The sequence below is a fragment of the Anolis sagrei genome, chromosome 5 (assembly GCF_037176765.1).
Source record: "Anolis sagrei isolate rAnoSag1 chromosome 5, rAnoSag1.mat, whole genome shotgun sequence".
In the NCBI taxonomy this organism is placed as follows: Eukaryota; Metazoa; Chordata; class Lepidosauria; order Squamata; family Dactyloidae; genus Anolis; species Anolis sagrei.
In genome coordinates this window covers 169,655,657-169,676,059 of record NC_090025.1, presented here as the reverse complement: position 1 = coordinate 169,676,059, position 20,403 = coordinate 169,655,657, and the positions used below count along the sequence as shown (strand labels likewise).

Genomic DNA, 20,403 nt, shown 5'->3' with positions numbered 1-20,403 from the left:
ACTGTAGTACCAAAGGATCACTTTGTACAGTGCTGTGCATGTATCAATTACTCTTGATAGAAGTCTGGACTGCTACATTTTGTGAGGAGCCAAAATGTGCAGTCCTTTATGCTACTGTGTATTGTAGGAGTGGTTTGATCCAATACGATACTGATCCTAACATTTTCTATGAAGTGTCAGGTGTGTGCTTTCTCATATGTGCTTGTGAAAAGGGATTTTTTTACATGTACAGCTGTTAAAGCCATTCATTTATGCCAATAATAATAATAATAATAATAATAATAATAATACTTTATTCATATACCTCCCTATCTCCCCAAGGGGACTCAGGGCAGTTTCCAACATATAAGGCAAAACATTCAATTGCCAAAAAGGAAAACCATACAGACAAATTAAAATAAACATCATAAAACATAATTAAAATAAACATTATAAAACGTAAAATCCTACATAAAGATTTAGAAACCAATTTCATTATAGCTCCATCAGACAGGTTTAAATTTTGTAACTAAATTCAGGTAACTAATACTGCATTAACAATGAGAATCCCACAACTGACTTTTAGATAGTGCTTAGATAAAATTTGCTATGCTGATCTCAGCCTAGCTGTAGCATAAGAAAAAAGGTAATGGGCTCTTGTGATAAAAGTTACAGAAAGTGGATAGGTATTCTCAGAGCATCAGATTCTGTTTAGTAATTTTTCATTTTCTTTAAGAAATGGAAAATATTAATTTTAAAAAGTGGAAATATGTCATGGATCTTCCATTTGTGTTTAATTGATAAACCTGAAAGGAGATTTTAGGCAATGATGAAAACTTAGATCTTGATCAGCAATAACTTATTACTGTATAAAATACTCCTGAGTTTTTCTTGACGTGGACGTAATGACAGAACTATACGCAGCCAGAATACTCATTGATTTTTGTGATGATATTTCCATACCACCTGTCTACTGTCACAATAGGCAACAGTATTCCTCTTTGTAGTCTATGATTGACTCATATGAGCTGTTTTATGCCTATGCAGAGGTCTAGCAGAACATATAGAGCTTTCTATATCCTATGCCTTCCTAGTGTATCTCAGTTCCTTTCCATTTGTCACACCAGCAACATCAATAACAGTAATAAAAAGCATCATCCCCACTGTTTTGTTGAGTGTTGTGTCTTCTTAATTGCAGGTACCATTGGATACAATCAGAGGAATAGGATCGATACTCTTATGTACCTGTTAGCATATCCACAGAGACCAATGGTTAAGACAAAAACCATAGAACTCATAGAATTCGAGAAATTGCCAGCTGGGCAGAATGCCACCGTTGCCGTGATGAGTTACAGTGGTTATGATATTGAAGATGCTCTTGTCCTAAATAAAGCTTCTTTAGACAGAGGTGAGAAGAAGTTGATTATGTTCTGTCATTGTCCCATGAAAAGATGGCCATGTTCTTGCTGCAACCTCATATATACATTACATTAAACCCAAGTAAAGCCAAATTGGCTCATGTAGTATCTGGCTTGACAAGACACGATTTGCTTGTTCATTAACCATTGGTCTGAGCCATGGTTTAGTGTAATATTTAAATTGGTAAACTATAGTTAAGACTGACAAACTGAAGTTAAGACTGCTGCCAAATCATAGTATGCTGTAATGTGTGAATTGAGTTGTTACCCATTCTTTTATGCATTTTACTCATGGTTTAGCAAAGAAAATGTTAACTGGGGGGAAATCTAACACGCAATGGCAAATATTTAAAGTTGAAGTTTGATATGATGAATATGGAAATGCTATAAAATATTCTTAAAGGTAGTCCTGAATAAGCATTTATAAGTTAAACACGTAATCCAGCCAAATGGGCCTTTTAAGTTTTATTTCAGTTTTATTTTATTTCACTGGGAGATATTTCAGCACATGCTTAAAACTTTCCTTCAAACCTGTTGTAACTAGACTGGATCATGTCTTAAATGTTGCTTTTCGATATAAATGGAACCTAATGAAAATTGAGTTCTGGTTGTTTTTAGTACAAAAAATTGCATATGTTGAATATCATTATGAATTTGATAACTGGGAAAAACAAGTGGCCTAAATCCAGTTTTTAGGCCTATTAAAATAGATCCGTTGAAGCAATAAAAGTTGTACTAACAATTTGATTAAAGCAACTTTGTTACAGCAAATAAAATCCTAATATTAAACTGGTTCGCAAATTTATATAGCTCATTATTCATTTGAGAAGTGCTGTTAAGCTAGCTATATTTCTAAATTAATTGGGATTTATAGGTATAACTGCAATACAAAATATTATTTCATCAAATTGACATCTAACCAAAATAACGTATTAAATGCTGCGTGTTGAAGACATACGCTATGGCAATCAGTGAGTATTCCTTGCATTCATTTCAGTCAGACTTGTCTGAATAACAATGTGTTTTAGAATCGTGCTATCAATCATTTTGTAAATGCCATTTCCTCTGTGAAATGTATAATATTGTAATGCGCCCAAGGTTTACTCTGTGTGGCCAAAAAAAACTTTTGTGCCGACTTGTACTGATACACTCTCGCACACTTTCTCCATACTTACACCCTTCCTGCAAGTTGCCAGGCAACAAAACTAGTATTCCTAGACATGTATCTTTGGCGTTAATGTCTGCACACTTAATTTATTCTTTTTTTCTGAAACAATACTAGACATGATTTAAGGCAGAATGTTTTCCTTATGGTAGACAAGTGACATTAGGGGGAAAATCAAAGACTGCCTGGCATTACTTGGTATAACTGAGCAATACACAGTGCAAAACCTAAAACTGTGCTTCAGTTTGCAATCTAAAGTACATTAAATGTTATTATCCTTGTGTTTACATAAATATGTACCAACAATATCTCAAGCTAATAAAAGAAACCCAATGTATTTATGTATTTATTTTTAAGTCTGATTTCTTAAAAGCAGAAGTTGTTAGTGTCACGACTTCTTCTCTAAGATTTATAGAAAAGTAAGTGTGGGAAGCTCTCATACAAGAAAACATTTAATCTCTTGTGTTCATAGTATTTTGTTAAAATCTTTACCTGAAAATCACATAATGAACAGCTCAATCTTAGTTGTATCTCAGTTCTGTTAATATATAACTTAAGATTGTCAGTGATTGCAAGGTATAATCAGATTTCATGTTTTTATTGAAATTGCTTCCTGACTTTTAAATTTTGCATGAAGCCTTTTTTTAAACCCATGGGATATTTAACTTGAGATTTCCAGAAGAGAAGGCATGCAGTGTAGATTTATGCAATGCATTTAAATAATATCCTTGAAACATAGCATTGACCTATTTGGCCAACTTCTGCAATAACTGTGGCAGTACTTGTGATTGACAACCTTGCTTTCTCAAAGGTTTTGGAAGATGTCTTGTATACAAGAACGCTAAGTGTACGCTGAAGCGTTACACCAACCAGACATTTGATAAAGTGATGGGCCCCATGCTGGATGCAGCTACACACAAGCCAATCTGGCGGCATGAAATTTTAGATGCTGATGGTATTTGCTCACCAGGTATGACTAATGTGGCTTTTTAATATATTTTAAGACATATAGTCAACTACTTATTTTATTCCAATATATAAAGCAATGCACAAGTTCATTAAAGAATCATCTGTCTAGCACAGCCAGAAATCGAAGTTTATACAAATAATTGTCCTTAGAACAAGTCCCTATCCCTATGTGTGTCTTCTGCCATGGGCATTGATTAATGATACAAAGTTGTCTATTTGCTTTTCATTTAATATCTCTATCCCATTTTAAATCTGTTTTTTCCCCCAAGAAGTTCAGAGTTGATAGAATGTCTTGATCAGAGCTTTCCAAACTGTGTTGCAACACATTAGTGTGTTGTCAGCAGTGTATAGATGTGTCACATGAATGTAACAAGAAAGCTTGTGAGTCTATGTGAAATAAGCAATAAATCATACATTTTTAAGAAATATAAATGAATGGTTTTCATGAGACATATTGTGTGCCAAAGCATTTTTAATTACAATTTATGGATGTGTCTGTATCTCTTACAAGGTTTGCTAGTAAAACTGAATTGCTGCTTCGCAAAATGATGCATGGATAAAAATGGTGTGTCACCAAAATGAAATGTTTGGAAAACTCCGCTCCATATTAACACAAATCTGTCTTAGCTGATGGGTTAAATTTATCAGTCTGGATGCAAAGCCCTGCAGAAACTATTCCAAAGTTAGCCACCCATGAGAGAACCTTCATTTATAACTTTAGCAATCCAGTTAGATGACAAAACTCTTCCAATTTCTAAGCCTATTCAGTATCAGTCTTTTCACAGTTTGAAGACTTTAAAAATGTTTTATACTGTTGATCAGTTGCATATATTTCCATGTATTTACAGGTGAAAAAGTAGAAAACAAACAGGTGCTTGTGAATAAATCAATGCCAACTGTGACGCAGACTCCTCTGGAAGGGAGCAGCGTACCCCAGCAACCACAATATAAAGATGTTCCCGTAACGTATGTTCTGTTGTTACAGCTTATTTTTAGAATCCTACCTTATATATTTTCCAAAGTCTTATTTTGTGCCCCACTAGTGTCCCTTCCAAAAAATGTTTAAATAGCCCTATTTCCTGACCAAAAATTGCTGGTGTCATTTGCCATGCAATTTTAGGATCAAACATGGTATCTGCAACAATCCTGCATAGTTTGATATCCATTCCTTTCTCCAAATAAATCCATATTGCTTAGGTTGTTTTCCTTCCTAAAATTGCTGCTGAGACATCCTGAAGAAAAAAGAATGCAACTGAGGGGCAAATTATCTATCTAGCGATATTTAAACATCCTTAACATTTGGATATCATTAGCCCAAGAGGGGAGATGCCTCTTCTCAGGAGCTCCTCTCAGAGTGGGACCTAACATGTCTGATTTTCCTTCAGAATTAAAGTACCAGGTATATAAGTCTTTAAAAAAGAAATGTCAATCTCATAGAAGCCCCCGGTGGTGCAATGGGTTGAACCCTTTAGCCAGCTGAACTGATCGACAAAAAGGTTGGTCATTCGAATCCAGGGAGCGGGGTACTCTCTCTTTTGTCAAGCTCTAGCTCCCCATGCGGGGACATGAGAGAAGCCTCCCACAGAAAGGTAAAGCATCAAACATCCAAGCATCCCCTGGGCAATGTCCTTGAAAACAGCCAATACTCTCACACAATACTCTTAGCGTTTCTCAAGCCGCTCCTGACACACACACACAAAACTCTCATATGCAGTTTTGCTCTTTTTAAGTCTATTGTACCAAAAAGATGCATTTCTAGAAGATTTAGTGTGATGAGGAAAATTAGTAAAAACTAAGTGCATTAGTCCTCCAGGACTGTTTAAGTACAATTGTTTTTTCTTGGAAGTAAATGGGGAAGCATTTTTCATAAAAGGTCTCAGTTACAACACTTGTCATTCTTTTAATATGTTTTGTTATTTTCAAGCTCATTGGTGATGCTGCGGTTTTCTTGCTCCCTATGTGCACAAAATTATTTTTCTTTGGTATCCCGCTCCAGCTCTTACAATTTAATTTCTATTTAAAATCCCATTTTAGCAATATGTTTCAGTGTAGAAAAGACTGATTTTGCCATTTAAATCTAAAGCAATAAATTGGTATTCCACAAACAAGTTACTATGACTAATGTACTTCTATTTTGTCAACTGATTTTATATTTTTCTCTCTTCAAATAGTTACAAGGGTGCAACTGATTCATATATTGAAAAAGTAATGATCTCTTCAAATGCAGAGGATGCATTTTTGATCAAAATATTGCTAAGACAAACTAGACGCCCAGAAATTGGAGACAAGTTTAGCAGTCGCCATGGACAAAAAGGTATACCTTACAAAATTGTTCGATTGTAAATGTTTATAAACAATTGAAGCATTCTTACAGATGTGCTTGAAATAATGTGTTACAATATACAGGCATACTGACAGGAAACTTTTCTGTGTAGAGATGACACCCTGGCTCTTCATTCCTGTAATTATTGAAAATGTGTGCATGAATTCCACATCTGATCTTCTATCCATCACAGAGGAAATTCTCAATTGCATGGATGTAAACAAGTTCTGCTGTTACTATGGTAGTTTAAAACTCAGTAGTTTAAAGCAAAGACAGTAATATTGAGTATGTCTGTACATGTGCTTCATATTAAAGTAATGAATGTTCAAATCTTTTTTTCTAGTGCAAAATTAAATTAGAGTTATGGCTAGTAGGATAACTCATATGGCACTGATGGGAGCATTATTAGTACTAAAGGTTGTATAGATTGAGCATCCATAATTCTGAAATCCAAAGTCTCCAAAACCCAAAACTTTTGGCCACCAGGCACTTCTATCGTCCTTCCTTTTTGTCTTCCTCCTCCACCTGTCTCTGCCATGGGGGTGAATGGCTCAAGTAAAGAAGGAAAAAATATCTCATTTCTCCTTGTTACTGTGGGTGTCTCCTCGCTTTCAACCACCTCCATCTTCTTCTTAGTGTTATTGCCAGCAGTGTCCTCATGAAGTCACCGTACTGGCCACATAGATCGTGGCTATAGAACTGTCCAATTGAACTCACACCTACAATGGCAGTGTCCTACCAAGGAGATAGTGGTGGCAACAAAACCCCTTTGCTTCCTAGGCTTATTTTTCCACCAGGACTCTTTACCTCTGACTCAAACTCCTTGCTAGCAGTTGACCTGATGCCTCAGTAAGACCTATCAAGGGTACAATAGGAAAAGTAGATGGCATCAGTACTTTGGTTATCCTTAACTGCTTGAACAATTTCATCTGTCATCCATTAAGACTTCTCTTTCTTTTTGGCTGCAGATATCATCTTTTTGCATTCCTCCTCAACAGTGTCTCTGCTTTCAATCCAGGATTCTCTTAAGCTCCTGGTCTTTAAATTTTACAATGGTGTTCTTCGGGTTATACTTTGGAACAGTTGTTGGTTTAGTGTTCTTTTTTAGCTTTTTATTTTATTTTATTTTATTTGTATTACCAGTCTCTGGCCTGTGATGGAATATGTCCTTGCACTTGCTTTTGCATAGGGAATGAAGCTCCTCCATGTTCTACTTCCAGTTATGTCCAGGCAGTCCCAAATTAAAAACTTCTGACTTGCAAATGACTTATAGTTAAGAATGGGGCTGAGACAACAGGATGTGAAAGGAATCTACCCCTTGGAAGGGAAATTTACTCCTGAAAGTTTTCACTGAGGCTTTATCCCCAATATCCTTGTTGCCACAACAAGCCATTTTTTTCAAATTCCAATTATCACAGGGACAAAAAGTGAGGTGAAATCTTCTTAACAGGGACATAGACAGCAAAACAAATACCACTGGGGTATTAATCCTCCCGTTTGCTATCCAAAGCATGTATGCAAACACACACACATACATGCATACATATATATACATACACATACATAGTAAGGTAAGGTAAAGGTTTTCCCCTAACATTAAGTACAGTCATGTCCAACTGTGGAGGTTGGTGCTCATCTCCATTTCTAAGGCAAAGAGCCAGCGTTGTCAGTAGACACCTCCAAGGTCATGTGGCCAGCATGACTGCATAGAGCGTCGTTGCTCCACTCACATTTGCATGTTTTCGAACTGCTAGGTTGGCAGAAGCTGGGGCTAACAGCGGGAGCTCACCCCGCTCCCCGGATTCGAACCTGCAACCTTTTGATCAGCAAATTTAGTAGCTCAGTGGTCTAACCCAGTGCGCCACCAGGGGCACTGGGTTATACATATCTATATATATAAATTTGTTAGGGGCATCCAATGAGGAAACAAAACTCAAAAACCCCCCAACGAAACTGTACCAAAATTGCCATGCCCATAACACAACCCACAAGGTACAAACATATCTACTCAAAATGAAAAACAACACACTCACAAAACGGCAAAACAACAAAACTCAAAAAAAAACCAATGAAACTTAACCAAAATTGCCATGCCCATAACACAACCCACAAGGTACAAACATATCTACTCAAAATGAAAAACAACACAACAACACACTCACAAAACGGCAAATCAACAAAACTCACAAACCCCCCAACGAAACTTAACCAAAATTCCCATGCCCATAACACAACCCATAAGGTACAAACATATCTACTCAAAATGAAAAACAACACAACAACACACTCACAAAACGGCAAAACAACTGAGCATGCGCATTGGTGCCCAGCCGCAAGTTCCCTGGAGTGCGCACACAGTTCCCTCTGCGGAAGCCATGCCCACTCCAAGCCCCGCCGCGCCGCTTCCCGCACACACACACCCCCGCCGCACGCACACACACAACCCCACACTCCATCACTCCCCCGCCGCACACACACACGCAACCCCACGCTCCATCACTCCCCCACCGCCACACACACACACGCAACCCCACTCCCCCCCGCTGCCGCACACACACACGCAACCCCACGCTCCATCACTCCCCCTGCTGCCGCGCACACACACACACAACCTCACGCTCCATCACTTGCCTGCCCCAATCTTACCTCCTTTTACTTCACGCCACCTCCAAACCCCACCGCACCCCTTCCCGCCCTGTCAAAATCCAGGAAAGACAGGAAGGAAGGAAAGAAGGAAGAAAGAGAAAGGGAGATAAAGAAAAGGGGGAAGGAAGGAAAGTTAGAGAAAGAAGGAAGAAGAAAAGGAAAGAAAAGGAAAGATGGAAGGAAAGAAAAGAGAGACAGCAGAAGAGAAAGAAAAAGGGGGAAGGAAGGAAAGAGGTAGAGAAGGAAGAAATGAGAGACAGAGGGAGGGAAAGAAAAAGGGGGAAGGAAGGAAGGAGAGAAGGAAAGAAAAAAGGGAATGAAAGAAGGAAAGAGGGAGTGAAGGAAGGGGGAAGATGTAGAGAAAGAGGGAGAGAAGGAAAGAAAGAAAGAGAGAAGGAAGAAAAGAGACCAGAAGAGAAAGAAAAAGGGGGAAGGAAGGAAGGAGAGAAGGAAAGAAAAAAGGGAATGAAGGAAGGAAAGAGGGAGTGAAGGAAGGGGGAAGATGTAGAGAAAGAGGGAGGGAAGGAAAGAAGGAAAGAGAGAAGGAAGGAAAGAGGCCAGAAGAGAAAGAAAAAGGGGGAAGGAAGGAGATAGAGAAGGAAGAGGAGAAGGAAAGATGGGAGGGAAGGAAGGAAGGAGGGAAAGAAGGAGAGAAAGAGGGAAGGTTGGTCACAGCAATGCGTGGCGGGTAAAGGTTGTTATTTCTATGATTATTATGATGCTATTATTCCTATGAGACCCTTTTAGGGGGAATGGGAGAGGTGTCAGGTCCCGGAGGCAATGCATTGCATTATTGTTATTGTTATGATGGTGGTGAAATAAAAGGAAATAAAAAGCGAAAGAAGGAAGCAAACAGGGAGGGAAGAAAAGCAAAGGAAGAAAGGGGGAGGGAATGAAGGAAAGAGAGAAGGATGAAACCAAGTAGTGAAAGAAGGAAAGAAAGAAAGAGGTAGAGAAGGAAGAAAGGAGAGAAAGGGGGAAGGAATAGGTAGGTACCTCTCTTTCATAATAGTCCAGATATCTACCTCAACTTTGATAAGTTTTACTATAGGCCACAGCAACGCGTGGCAGGGCACAGCTAGTACATATATGTATATGTTTATACACACACACGCACACGCATCTTGATCATAACTTGGGGACTGCCTATAATCTGTTTCAGTTCTATATTGGCCATCAGTTGCCTCTTTAGTTGTTTGAAGAATGCATTTGCAATGAACAAAATTCAGTCTGGTGTTCTCCTGATTCTTTTCTCGATTCAAGACCAAATCTTCTTTACAGTCTTTGATTCTGTTCTGTTTCCTACTTTTTCACTCCAAGCAGCCATACTTAACAGTATAGCCCAGGCATGGGCCTAGCTATGGCCTTCCAGCTGGTAGGCTGTTAGGAATTGTGGGAGTTGAAGTCCAAAACACCTGGAGGGCCAAAGCTTGCCCATTCCTGGTATAGCCCCTTATCTTATAGGAGCCTGCATTCATCCAGTGTGAAGTGGGACTGTCATTGTCCGACATAACTAACGCTTAACCAATATATTGCTTCCTATAGGCTGAATCCATTGACAACAGAGGATAGGCTTAGTCTTATGGCCTTTTCAAAATTTTATCTATAACTCCTAAACATTCCCTGATATGTGCATCCATGGAGGATTATTGAGGACATCCTGGCTGTGCTTTCACTTTCCACAATTCTTATATGAAAACTTCAGTGGAGACACTTTTCTCCCATGATAAGTCTTTCCTTTTCCTTCCAATTTCTCTCACTTCCTGTTGTTTCACCCGCATTCTTAACTATGAGTTGTTTGTAAGTTGGATATTTGTAACTCAAGGACTGCCTGTAGTCTGCTTAGTGATATATATGCTGGGACATTCCATTGTTTCATTTCTGCGTTTTGGATTATTTCAGAGAAAAAGAATTTCTGACACTTTGCAAGCCACACCTTGGATTCTTTTGTAGAGTCAAGGCAAATTTAAGATCCATTTGAGAGAATATAGATGTCCTATTTTATAAAGGTTGCATTTTATCAGCTAAAAAGCACAGGAAGCTAAAACTATTACTTGCCACATGTACTTTCTCAAATCTTTCAGAGCTGAAACCATTGCTTGGTTCCAGAAAGGCCTGAGGGAAACAGAAGTTCTGATTTCCATATTTGGTGGATCATTATATTTCCAGATTTCCTCTTGCTTCTGTAGAGGTCCCAGTCAAGGGGTAAAGTTAGACTCCTTTGATGTGAAAAAAGCAATATATCAGTTCTCTGAAAGGACATTTCTCATTCTCTCATGTGAAAAAGGATTAACACCTCCAACAAAGGTCTTGCAGATCACAGACCTAAGCAGCAACACTGAGCAGTATTCCTGAAGTGGAAGGACTGTATTTAAGCAAGAAGGATTGAAATGGCAAACAGAGGCGGTTATAATAGCTAAAGATCCCAGATAAAGGCTTAAACCTTCCTTGAAGTATCTGTACTAAAATGCCTCTAAAAATGAGGAAATAAATGGCTTTAAATTCATAGATGGCGTCTTTAGGAAATGGCTTTAAATTAATATGAGTGTCTTTGGAAAAATAGAATTCTGTCTTTATTGTAGTGCATAATATTTTTGTAATATCTATTAACACTAAAGGCTTGGCTTCTCTAGCTTTTGCTCATTAATATGCCCTGTTAAGACTATAGTTTTTACAAAACTAGTTACAGGGGACAAGAAGGTAGATACTTTGAGCAAATACGTGGTGACTGTCACTAATTACGTTCAATAGATCTAAAGATATGTGTGTCTTTTATTTTGATGTAGTTGTTCACTAGCAAGTTAAATAAAACCATCCAGTTGAATTCACACTCCAATTTGTGTCGGAAACTATTCTCATTGAGTTCAAGGGGTCTTAATCCAAGATAAGTGTGTATAGGATTGCAAAAATACAATTAAGTCAAAGTAAAGATGTGATTAGACAGCACTTATGTTAATCCAATAGTACTAGTTAAAATCTTACATTGTGGGTGAGACTATACGAAATCTTTTAGAAGAAACAGTTTTAACCTCCTTTATAACAATTGGCAATAAACTGATCAGAAAAAGTCATCCATCAAACATTTAACATGAGAAAGATTTCTTATTGTTTTGAGTCTGGTCACTTCATCTTTCTCCCATGTGCAGGCTTTTTGTTTAACTATATGGGACTGGAGTTTTCAGCTTCCTAATGAAAATTATAATCAATTCTTCAAGTGTTTAATGACTTAGGAACTTCACATCTAATCGTTGAAAGATGGAAATGAGTGAGAGTGGTGTTACTTTAATTACATCCAAAATTCACCCCAGAGTGCAGTTCGTGTTTTGTTTTGTTGTTTATTCAATAACTAAGACAGATTTAATTACTGAAAAGCATTCCAAAGTTATATAGAATTGAAGTGAAACAAAGAGACAAAAATCCTTTTATCATTTATTCTTTTCCACTTAAAATAAACTCAGATTAAGTGATCACATATGATTTCCATCTTTCGAAGTAAAAAAAAGAAACCCCACACTTCTGCTTAACTTGCTGTGATAGGAGTCAAGTAAGCATTTTAACTCAAACAGGTCACCTTCTGACCCTTTTCAGTAAATCTTTCCCCATCACATCCCCAGCCCCCCTTCTCACAAATTATGGCATCTTGTATGGCACAGAATCAAAATCCCCCGGTTAAGTTTCCAAATATTCCTTGTCTTTAAGGGGAGGAAACCTCACACACGTTATAGGAGTTTTGAATAAATCTTCTATATGCATTTTGTAAAGTTCCTATACTTATTGTTTTACCATAGCTGCTTTCAGGAGCATTGTAAGGGTTTCAGTTAATCAGTTCTTTGTGTGCCTCAGACTATGCAAATTTATCACATCAGACCATTCAGCAGCTCATGGGAAACCAGTGTACAAGCCGCATTGTCTTCTAGCGCCTCCTCTAATTTAGAATGGTTTTAATAAAGAAGCTAATCAAGTTTGCTTATGTATTATTTATCTGTTAAGTTTAATTCAGTTTATCTTTATGTCAGATTGAATTCACGAGGTGATAAGATAGCTCCACAAACAATTCAGCCACAGATCAAAACTATAGTTAATTTGTTATTTTAAAGTATGAAAAGTTTAGGTAAAGAATGTGAGCTGTTAAAGATTGTGGTGTTTGCTGTACTTTTTTTTTTGGGGGGGGGGGGGAATCTTTATTCAACCATAGTAATAAATATAGTTAAACATATAGTTTAACTTTGACTATCCAGAGCTCTTAATCCAGTTTGGCTTTACAATTAAAAGCATTGCTGAAAAGGAGCACTATAGAAAATATTGCTGATAAAAGCATATGATATAACTGTGTTGGAAGAAACCAGGCATATTCTCTATAATGAAAGCTTCCTACCTGGTAGCATTTGGATAAGCATGGTTTTAATCTCTTGCTAAATATGTAGAACAAGGCTCTCAGTGGCAGGTTCCATGTTTAATCTCTCCAGCAGAAGCTGGTAGTGCACTGCAGCTGTTGCTTCTGATCCTTTAGCTGTGGCCTGGCATGCACCCTGTCTGCATACAACGGAATTTAATCAGGGTTTTAAACATAGTTGGATTATTTATCTTTTCTGAACCTTAAGAACTTTACCATTATGGAAAGTATCTTACGGATATGATTTTGCTCCTACTGCTAGATTTGTTTGATAGCCAAGTAATATGGGTTTAAACAGTCATGAAAGTGAAAGCATCTCATTCAACTACAATGACAAATCGTGGGATTTTACACATCACAAAAGTACAAAACTTGACGGGGCAGAAATACGTATATAAGCACTATTATATTTCTTACGACAATGGTCTTGAAAACTGGAACAGACACAAGTTTTCATTCAAACCAGAGTCTAGGTGAGCATCTTACAAAGTTCTTTAAATGTTTTCCTTGCTACATAAATTGCAAGGAACAAATTTAGTATTCTCAACTAGTTGGGTCATGTGATTAGTAAATGTAATTTTATTTATTTATTTATTTACAGTATTTCTATTCTGCCCTTCTCACTGCGAAAAGGACTCAGGGCGGGTCACAGAATACATATACGGCAAACATTTGATGCCGATTATACAATGTCAAGACAGACAACAGATAGTGTTATATATCTAGGCTTTTCCCATCTTTCGGCATCTTTGGAGGCTGTGCTTGGTTTCAGCCACAGGGGGTGCTGTCGCTCCTTCTCCTTGCCAAAGAGCTTTTCTTTGTTCGTAATCTTCCTCCTCTTTCTGCCTAAAATACCTCCCCACTTTAATGTGGTTCCCATTTATCTACTCACATTTGTTTTCGAACTGCTAGGTTGGCAGAAGCTGAGCTAAGGTCAGGCGCCAACTCTGACTTCAAACTATCAGCCTTCTGGTTGGCAAGATTTAGTGCAGCTTGGTGATTAGCCTACTGTGCTAAAGCCCAGCCCTAGCTATATAAGAACCTCCCAGGAAAAGCATCATGCTACAGTGAATCTAGAATAACATTTAATGGGCACATAGAATCCATTCTACGTAGTACAACACAAAACATCACTATTTCTGTGTCCAACTAACAGATTTATATTCATTCTGTTTGATTAAATACTTCAAATCAAAAATAGTGTTTTAGGCTTTGTTGATGTTTTTTTTACAGATAAAACAAATAAGTGTGCGCTGCATTTTTTTCTTAGTACTCCATAATATGGCGGAATGGGCAAATTTTACAAAAGTTTATGGCGTGTGACATCTTTATCTGTAAAAAGGTGAATTTGTGGAAAACCTCAATTCCTTTTGCTCCTTACAAAGACATTTACTGAAGCATTCCTCAAAAATCAAAAGCATTAATGGATGATCTTGCAGTAATATAAAACAAGTCCATCTCAAACTATCTCAAGTTGAGGACTGACCCCGCACCCCCATTACTACAATTGTTGGTAGCAATACTTTTTCGTTTCCTGGAATCTTACTAGTGAGTGAGCAGCCAGTGCTCAGGTAGCAGCACTAGTCAATGGGCCTCCACTTTCGAGTATCAGTGTCTTAGAGAACACATGGCTTTGTGAGCTGTTGTACATAAATACCGTAATATACCTACATTCAACTTTTTCCAAAAAATTAAAAGTCCCATTTGATATAGTACACATATTAACTGCTATATTAACATAATGTAGCTGCTCTTGTGCTGAGTATTTCAGTTAAGCATAAGTATTTGTTATTTGTGAAGTGGGGTGTATTGCAATGTTTAATTACACAGCTCATTTATGTATTCGCCATATCCATCTTCACTTTGGGAAATGAATGGGTTTTTTTCCCCCCAAAGTATAACACAGTTATTTGGGAATGCATTTTAGTTAAGGCTTGCATAAAAGATTCCCTCCTCTTAGGGGAAGTTTGGGGGGTCTTACTAGCCTAGATGTGTACATAGGATTGCAGCCTAATTGATGTAGATGTGTTTACACTGCCTAGGATTTTGAATAACTAAATGAAATCTACATTTAAATAATACTAGAAGCCTAATCTTAGGCATGTTTACTTGAAAATAAGTAGTGTGTGTTTGAATTGGACTCATTCTTAAGTGTAAAAATAACACTCTGAAACTGACACTTTTTGGAAATATTCAGCTATGACGTTGTGCACATTTAGTATTATGTGTTGATTTTCTCCCCTTCCTTTGAATGAATATTAAAACATAGCTCAGGGAACAACATGTCCAATGTGTCAATTGTTTCTGCGTTTTTCCTCTAGAATATAAGACAAATTGTCTTAAAGTACCATTAAGTTTAGCTATATGTGTTGGCTAGAATTTTAAAAGAAATACAGGTTGATTAATAGAGAGATTTCACTTGGGATGAAAATATTTTTGCAAATGTACAGTTGTATTTCTTCATACTGTAAAGATCAGATCTTTCAATCCCCACCTCATTGCACAACAATTAAGACAAAGATTTTTTGCAGGGATTAAGAATTTTCACTATTTTTTAAAATGCCGGCTTTTAAAATTGCCCGTTGAGAGTAATATAGCTTTCCTCCTCGTCAGAATCTGTCTAAATATTTTGTTTTAACGTCTAATCTCATTACGCTCTCTTTGTGTTTAACTTGTATTAAAATCTGTCAGCTATGACTGGTCTCATAAGCACAGCCAGCGGACCAGAATAAGTTAATTATTTACTTGTGTCAGTAGTGCTCTTCATCTAATGAAATGCACAGCTGTGTTAGATCTGCAGTTGGACGTCTCGGGCCCATTGTTCCCCAAGTCAGCAAAGGGGAGAAGCTGCTATGATGGAGAGGCCTCGGCTCTTTCTGCTGTTCTGCTTTTCTGTGTCGATTTCATGGATCTTTTATCATTCACTTTCAAACAAAACAAACAACACAGTGCCTGTCTGCTATGGGAACCGTCTTGGCATATAAAAGGGCTTCAGCGCCTAAAGTAATTTTAAGTTAGCGCAGATTTAATTTTTGGCTTACAGGTGCCCTTTCATGCCAGGGCAAACAAATTCTGTCCTAATGGGGAGAAACGTGTAAATTTGGGCAGGCCTAGAGTTTGTGAGTGTGTCTGTACACACACATGTTCATGCATAGAATAAATTATACTATCTTAGATGTAAAAGTTACATATTAGGTCTACTGCATTTTTTTCCTTAAGGGAGTAAATGACTAAAATCATTTTTGTGGGTCTGACACCACACTTGAGATGGTGTTTTGGAGTGTATAATCTCTATTTTAATATAAAATGAATTGTTCTGCTATGCTTTTGACTAAACAGTTCCCCAGACAGTTTTGGCCTCAACTATGACCCAAAATTTCATCCTTGCACTTTCCTACTGTTCTCTACTCAAAGATATAATGCTCTATTTTACATTGACTATCTCTAATTTTGCCATTTGACTTATGCACTTTATCCATCAGCCCTATCCTTACAATTGATTTGCACCAGTCCACCCATCCATGCCCAGAAACTTCTTATTATTTCAGGTCCATTGGTTGTCGGTTGCTTTGATATTCTGTTATAATGTTGTTGTTTTATTCTGTTTTATGCTGTTGTTTATGTATTTTAATGTTATATATTTAACTATGTTGATCGGGCTCGTCCCCATGTAAGACTCCCCGAGTCCCTCCGGGAAGATAGAGGCAGGGTAGAAAAATCAAGGTTACAGAACCTTCCCCTGTGTTCTACTTTCATTGTACCTCTTCTATCCTTTCGAATTACTTTTAATAGTAATCTCATGGACATGGGGATGTTTTCACTTCTTAGCAAGTACTGATACTGTTGATCGAAGCCATTTTTAGAAAAGTATCATCATTGTTGTGTATTCTTTAATCCACTCCGTTTTTAGAAAGGTGTTATTATTAAGTATTCAATAACAATTTTATTTAATACCTGCTTCTCCTTATGGCTCTGAGACTATTCTCTCCAGTTTATTTCTGTCTATATTATTCCTTTATTTTGTGATTCAGAATATAATACTAAAGAGCTATGTTGCCTACTTTAATATGCAGATGTTTGTGTGTTCTTGAGATTAGAAAGTATATTAAGTGTTTTCATTGTCCCTCTTCTAATTTACCTAGAATTAACAGACAATATATTGCCAAAACAAATGAGAACGAAAAGATACTAGAAAATAATAAGTGCAGTCGATTGATTGTGTCCATTGCTTTTCATAACTACATATTGCATTTATGATATGTGGACCTATATACATGTTTTGTAATATGGATTATTAACAAGTGACATGGGATATTTAAGGATTTTGCTTGAAGTGATTCCTTAGAAATAAAATGTAATTTGGATCAGATTGTCTGAAACAGCTTCCCCAACCTGATTCTGTGTCTGTTGGACTTCAATCCCCATCCATGGTTGCTCTGCATAATACTTTGACTGTTCGAATTGCAAAGTAGCAAGACAGGAAGTGTGCTATTATTTGTCATTCTGGGTGGAGCCCCCGGTGGCACAATAGGTTAAACCCTTGTGCTGGCAGGAAGACCGATAGGGCGGAGGTTCGAAACCAGGGAGAGCGTGGATGAGCTCCCTCTGTCAGCTCCAGCTCCCCATGCGGGGACATGAGAGAAGCCTCCCACAAGGATGGTGAAACATCAAAAACATCCGGCCGTCCCCTGGGCAATGTCCTTGCAGACGGCCAATTCTCTCACGCCAGAAGTGACTTGCAGTTTCTCAAGTTCCTCCTGACACGAAAAGAACCCTGAACACAATTCAGAGTGATGAATTGAGTGAATGTTTAAAGCTTGATGGGGAGTGTTACTTAGGAAGACTTGTTCTCATATCAAACTGTCATTCTAAAGTACCAGCATTTTAAAAAGGTAAACTATTTTTAATTAGAATTATGTATTTTGAATTGTCTTGCGAACCATATACACATATAGCAAGATAGCTGTATTTTTCCAGAAAACATTTTCAGTAGGATAGGGTAATGTAGAAATTTTCTCATTAATACAATACTTATTACTAGATGTGTAACATGAATGGCTTGTGTGACATATATTCTTTATTCCAGGGGTTTGTGGATTGATTGTTCCTCAGGAAGACATGCCATTTTGTGATTCAGGAATCTGTCCAGATATTATTATGAATCCCCATGGCTACCCCTCACGCATGACGGTTTGTAATACTATCCATGTAATCCTATCCATATTTGATATTACTGCACTTTACAGCATTTTAGAACTTTATTTTTGTAAAGATGCTTTTTCTCTGAATGATGGTAGCTCCACACTACGCTTTATTCTTCAAAGGTGGAAATGAAGTTAGGTAATAATAATAATAATGACAACAACAACAACTTTATTTATATCCCACCAGCATTCCACCAAAGGGACTCGGGGCAGCTTACAAAGGCACTCCAGGGTGCAGTATATAACACAAAACTGTACATAAGTGTAAAACAATAACACATAAAATCATAACAACAACCACTACCAACACACATAACATAACATAAAATTGCTCCATTTTCAAACACAGAACACCTGTAGATAAAAACTAGCTGCCAGCAAGTAACAAACTAAAGTGCCAGAGTGTCAACTACATATAGGCCCATTACAGCCTACTGGAGGTCAAAGGCCTGTTTAAAAAATCTATGTTTTTAGCCTGGATCGGAAGGATTGGAGGGTGGGGGCTGATTACCCATAGCTGCTTTATGTCTCATATACAGTGTTTCATAGCTTTAAAAGTTACTTTTTCTGGAATTGTAACCCCAGAATCACTCAACCAGCCTAGCTACTGGATGCTGAGAGTATTTTTTCCATAATTGTCAATATTGTACGTGTTCCTCATGGAGTACACAACGTTTTTGGAGCAGAAAACTGTGGAAGACTTTGAAGATACCAATTTAACTAAAGATAAACTTGCTGTGAATTGGGTTGCATAGCCTTTCCCTATATTAGCTGTCCTCTACCTGTTGTTGAATGATAAATTGAGCCTTGTGCTCACAAAGTGATGCTTACATCAGGACAGCTGTTTCAAAATTTGTTATTACCTGCATGTTCTAGATCAGGGATGAACCATGGCATCAGGTTTTGCACCCCAAGATCCCCCAAACTACATTTTTCCCCTAAAAACTGAAGTGACTAGAAATGTACTTCTTTTTCTCAAAAAATGTGGCCTTTTATGTGAAACAGGACGTTGGTGCCTTGGAAACTATTTAAAAGTAAATTTCTGAATCCGTAGTTTTCCCAAACGAGTAATTCACCCTCTCTTGGAGAGAGGGGGGCTTGCTGGTATATTTAGGGCCACAGAAACATCATTGGGTGCCACATAAAGCGTAGGATTGTGCTTTGCTCACCCTGCTTTGCTCTCTCACACACACACATGATAAAGACAGGGGTACATATAATAGAGAGAGAAAATAATGTTCTTCCCCTTCCTTTCTGTGTATACAATAAACATATGACAGATTCCAAACAAGTAAAAGACTTGAAGAGGTCTGTCTGTTTTCTTCTTCACAGGTAGGGAAACTAATTGAACTCCTGGCAGGTAAAGCTGGTGTCCTAGATGGCAGATTTCACTACGGAACAGCATTTGGAGGCAGTAAAGTTAAGGATGTGTGTGAAGATCTCATCCGTTATGGCTACAACTACTTGGGAAAGGACTATGTAACATCTGGCATTACTGGGTAAGTGATTGGCCTGGAGTGTACATTTCCCTGGTCTTTGTGCAGTTTTCCTTTTTATTATAATACCTAATAGTACTATTAATCCAAGTTGTACAGATTAAAAGTAAAACGGAATATGTGATTGTAAGAAACCTGCCTTAAGGCATCATATCAAAATGAAAGAGCTAGCTTCTTGCAGTGAGGTTTTTTTATTTTAAAGAATCAGTGCTCTAACGAGGTTTGGCAGAAGTTCTGTGTGTTTTGGGGAGAAAATTAGATACAGTAATGTAAAATATAGTAGTAGAAGCAGGTGCTTGTCAACTGGGAGTTTTTGTGAGCGGCTTTTGCTGATTATGGAGTCAGTCTGGCAAAGTTGGCTGATCTGTTAACTTCCTGCTGTGTTGATCTTCCTGTCTTCAGAGATGTGGAGTTCAAAGGAATATGAAATGGCTTAAGAACAGGACAAGGCCATATGGCCCAACACGTCTGCATTTTTAAAATGCATCTTAATCCTACCTTTTTATTTCCTATTCCCTACTCTCCCAACACCAGCATATACAGGTCCACTAACTCCTTCCATCTGGTGAATTATTCCCTCTTGCAAATACTCCCCCCCCCCCCTTTGATTGAGGATAGGAAGGAAATGGTTGTGATTTGAAAAGTTGTGTGGAGAAATATATCAGGGAGAGGAATATTTTCCCCTTTTGCCCAGCAGCATGTTTGAAAAACCTCTAATTTGCCTATGTTGTTTACATCATTTATTGATTTTAATCTCAACTTAATTAAATTGCTTATATTGTTTTATCAGTTTGCCACTCAAAATGTCAG

At 37.6% G+C, this 20,403-nt stretch overlaps 1 protein-coding gene across 1 annotated transcript in view; it reads left to right on the top strand.

The window, feature by feature from the left end:
- Positions 1-20,403, top strand: part of POLR3B (RNA polymerase III subunit B) — an 80,510-nt gene that overhangs the window by 42,386 nt on the left and 17,721 nt on the right. Inside the window, exons 20-25 of the mRNA XM_060776921.2 lie at positions 1,178-1,387; positions 3,374-3,532; positions 4,380-4,497; positions 5,703-5,845; positions 17,980-18,083; positions 19,430-19,596. Coding sequence (XP_060632904.1) covers positions 1,178-1,387; positions 3,374-3,532; positions 4,380-4,497; positions 5,703-5,845; positions 17,980-18,083; positions 19,430-19,596 — 901 coding nt within the window. The remainder of the gene's footprint in view (positions 1-1,177; positions 1,388-3,373; positions 3,533-4,379; positions 4,498-5,702; positions 5,846-17,979; positions 18,084-19,429; positions 19,597-20,403) is intronic.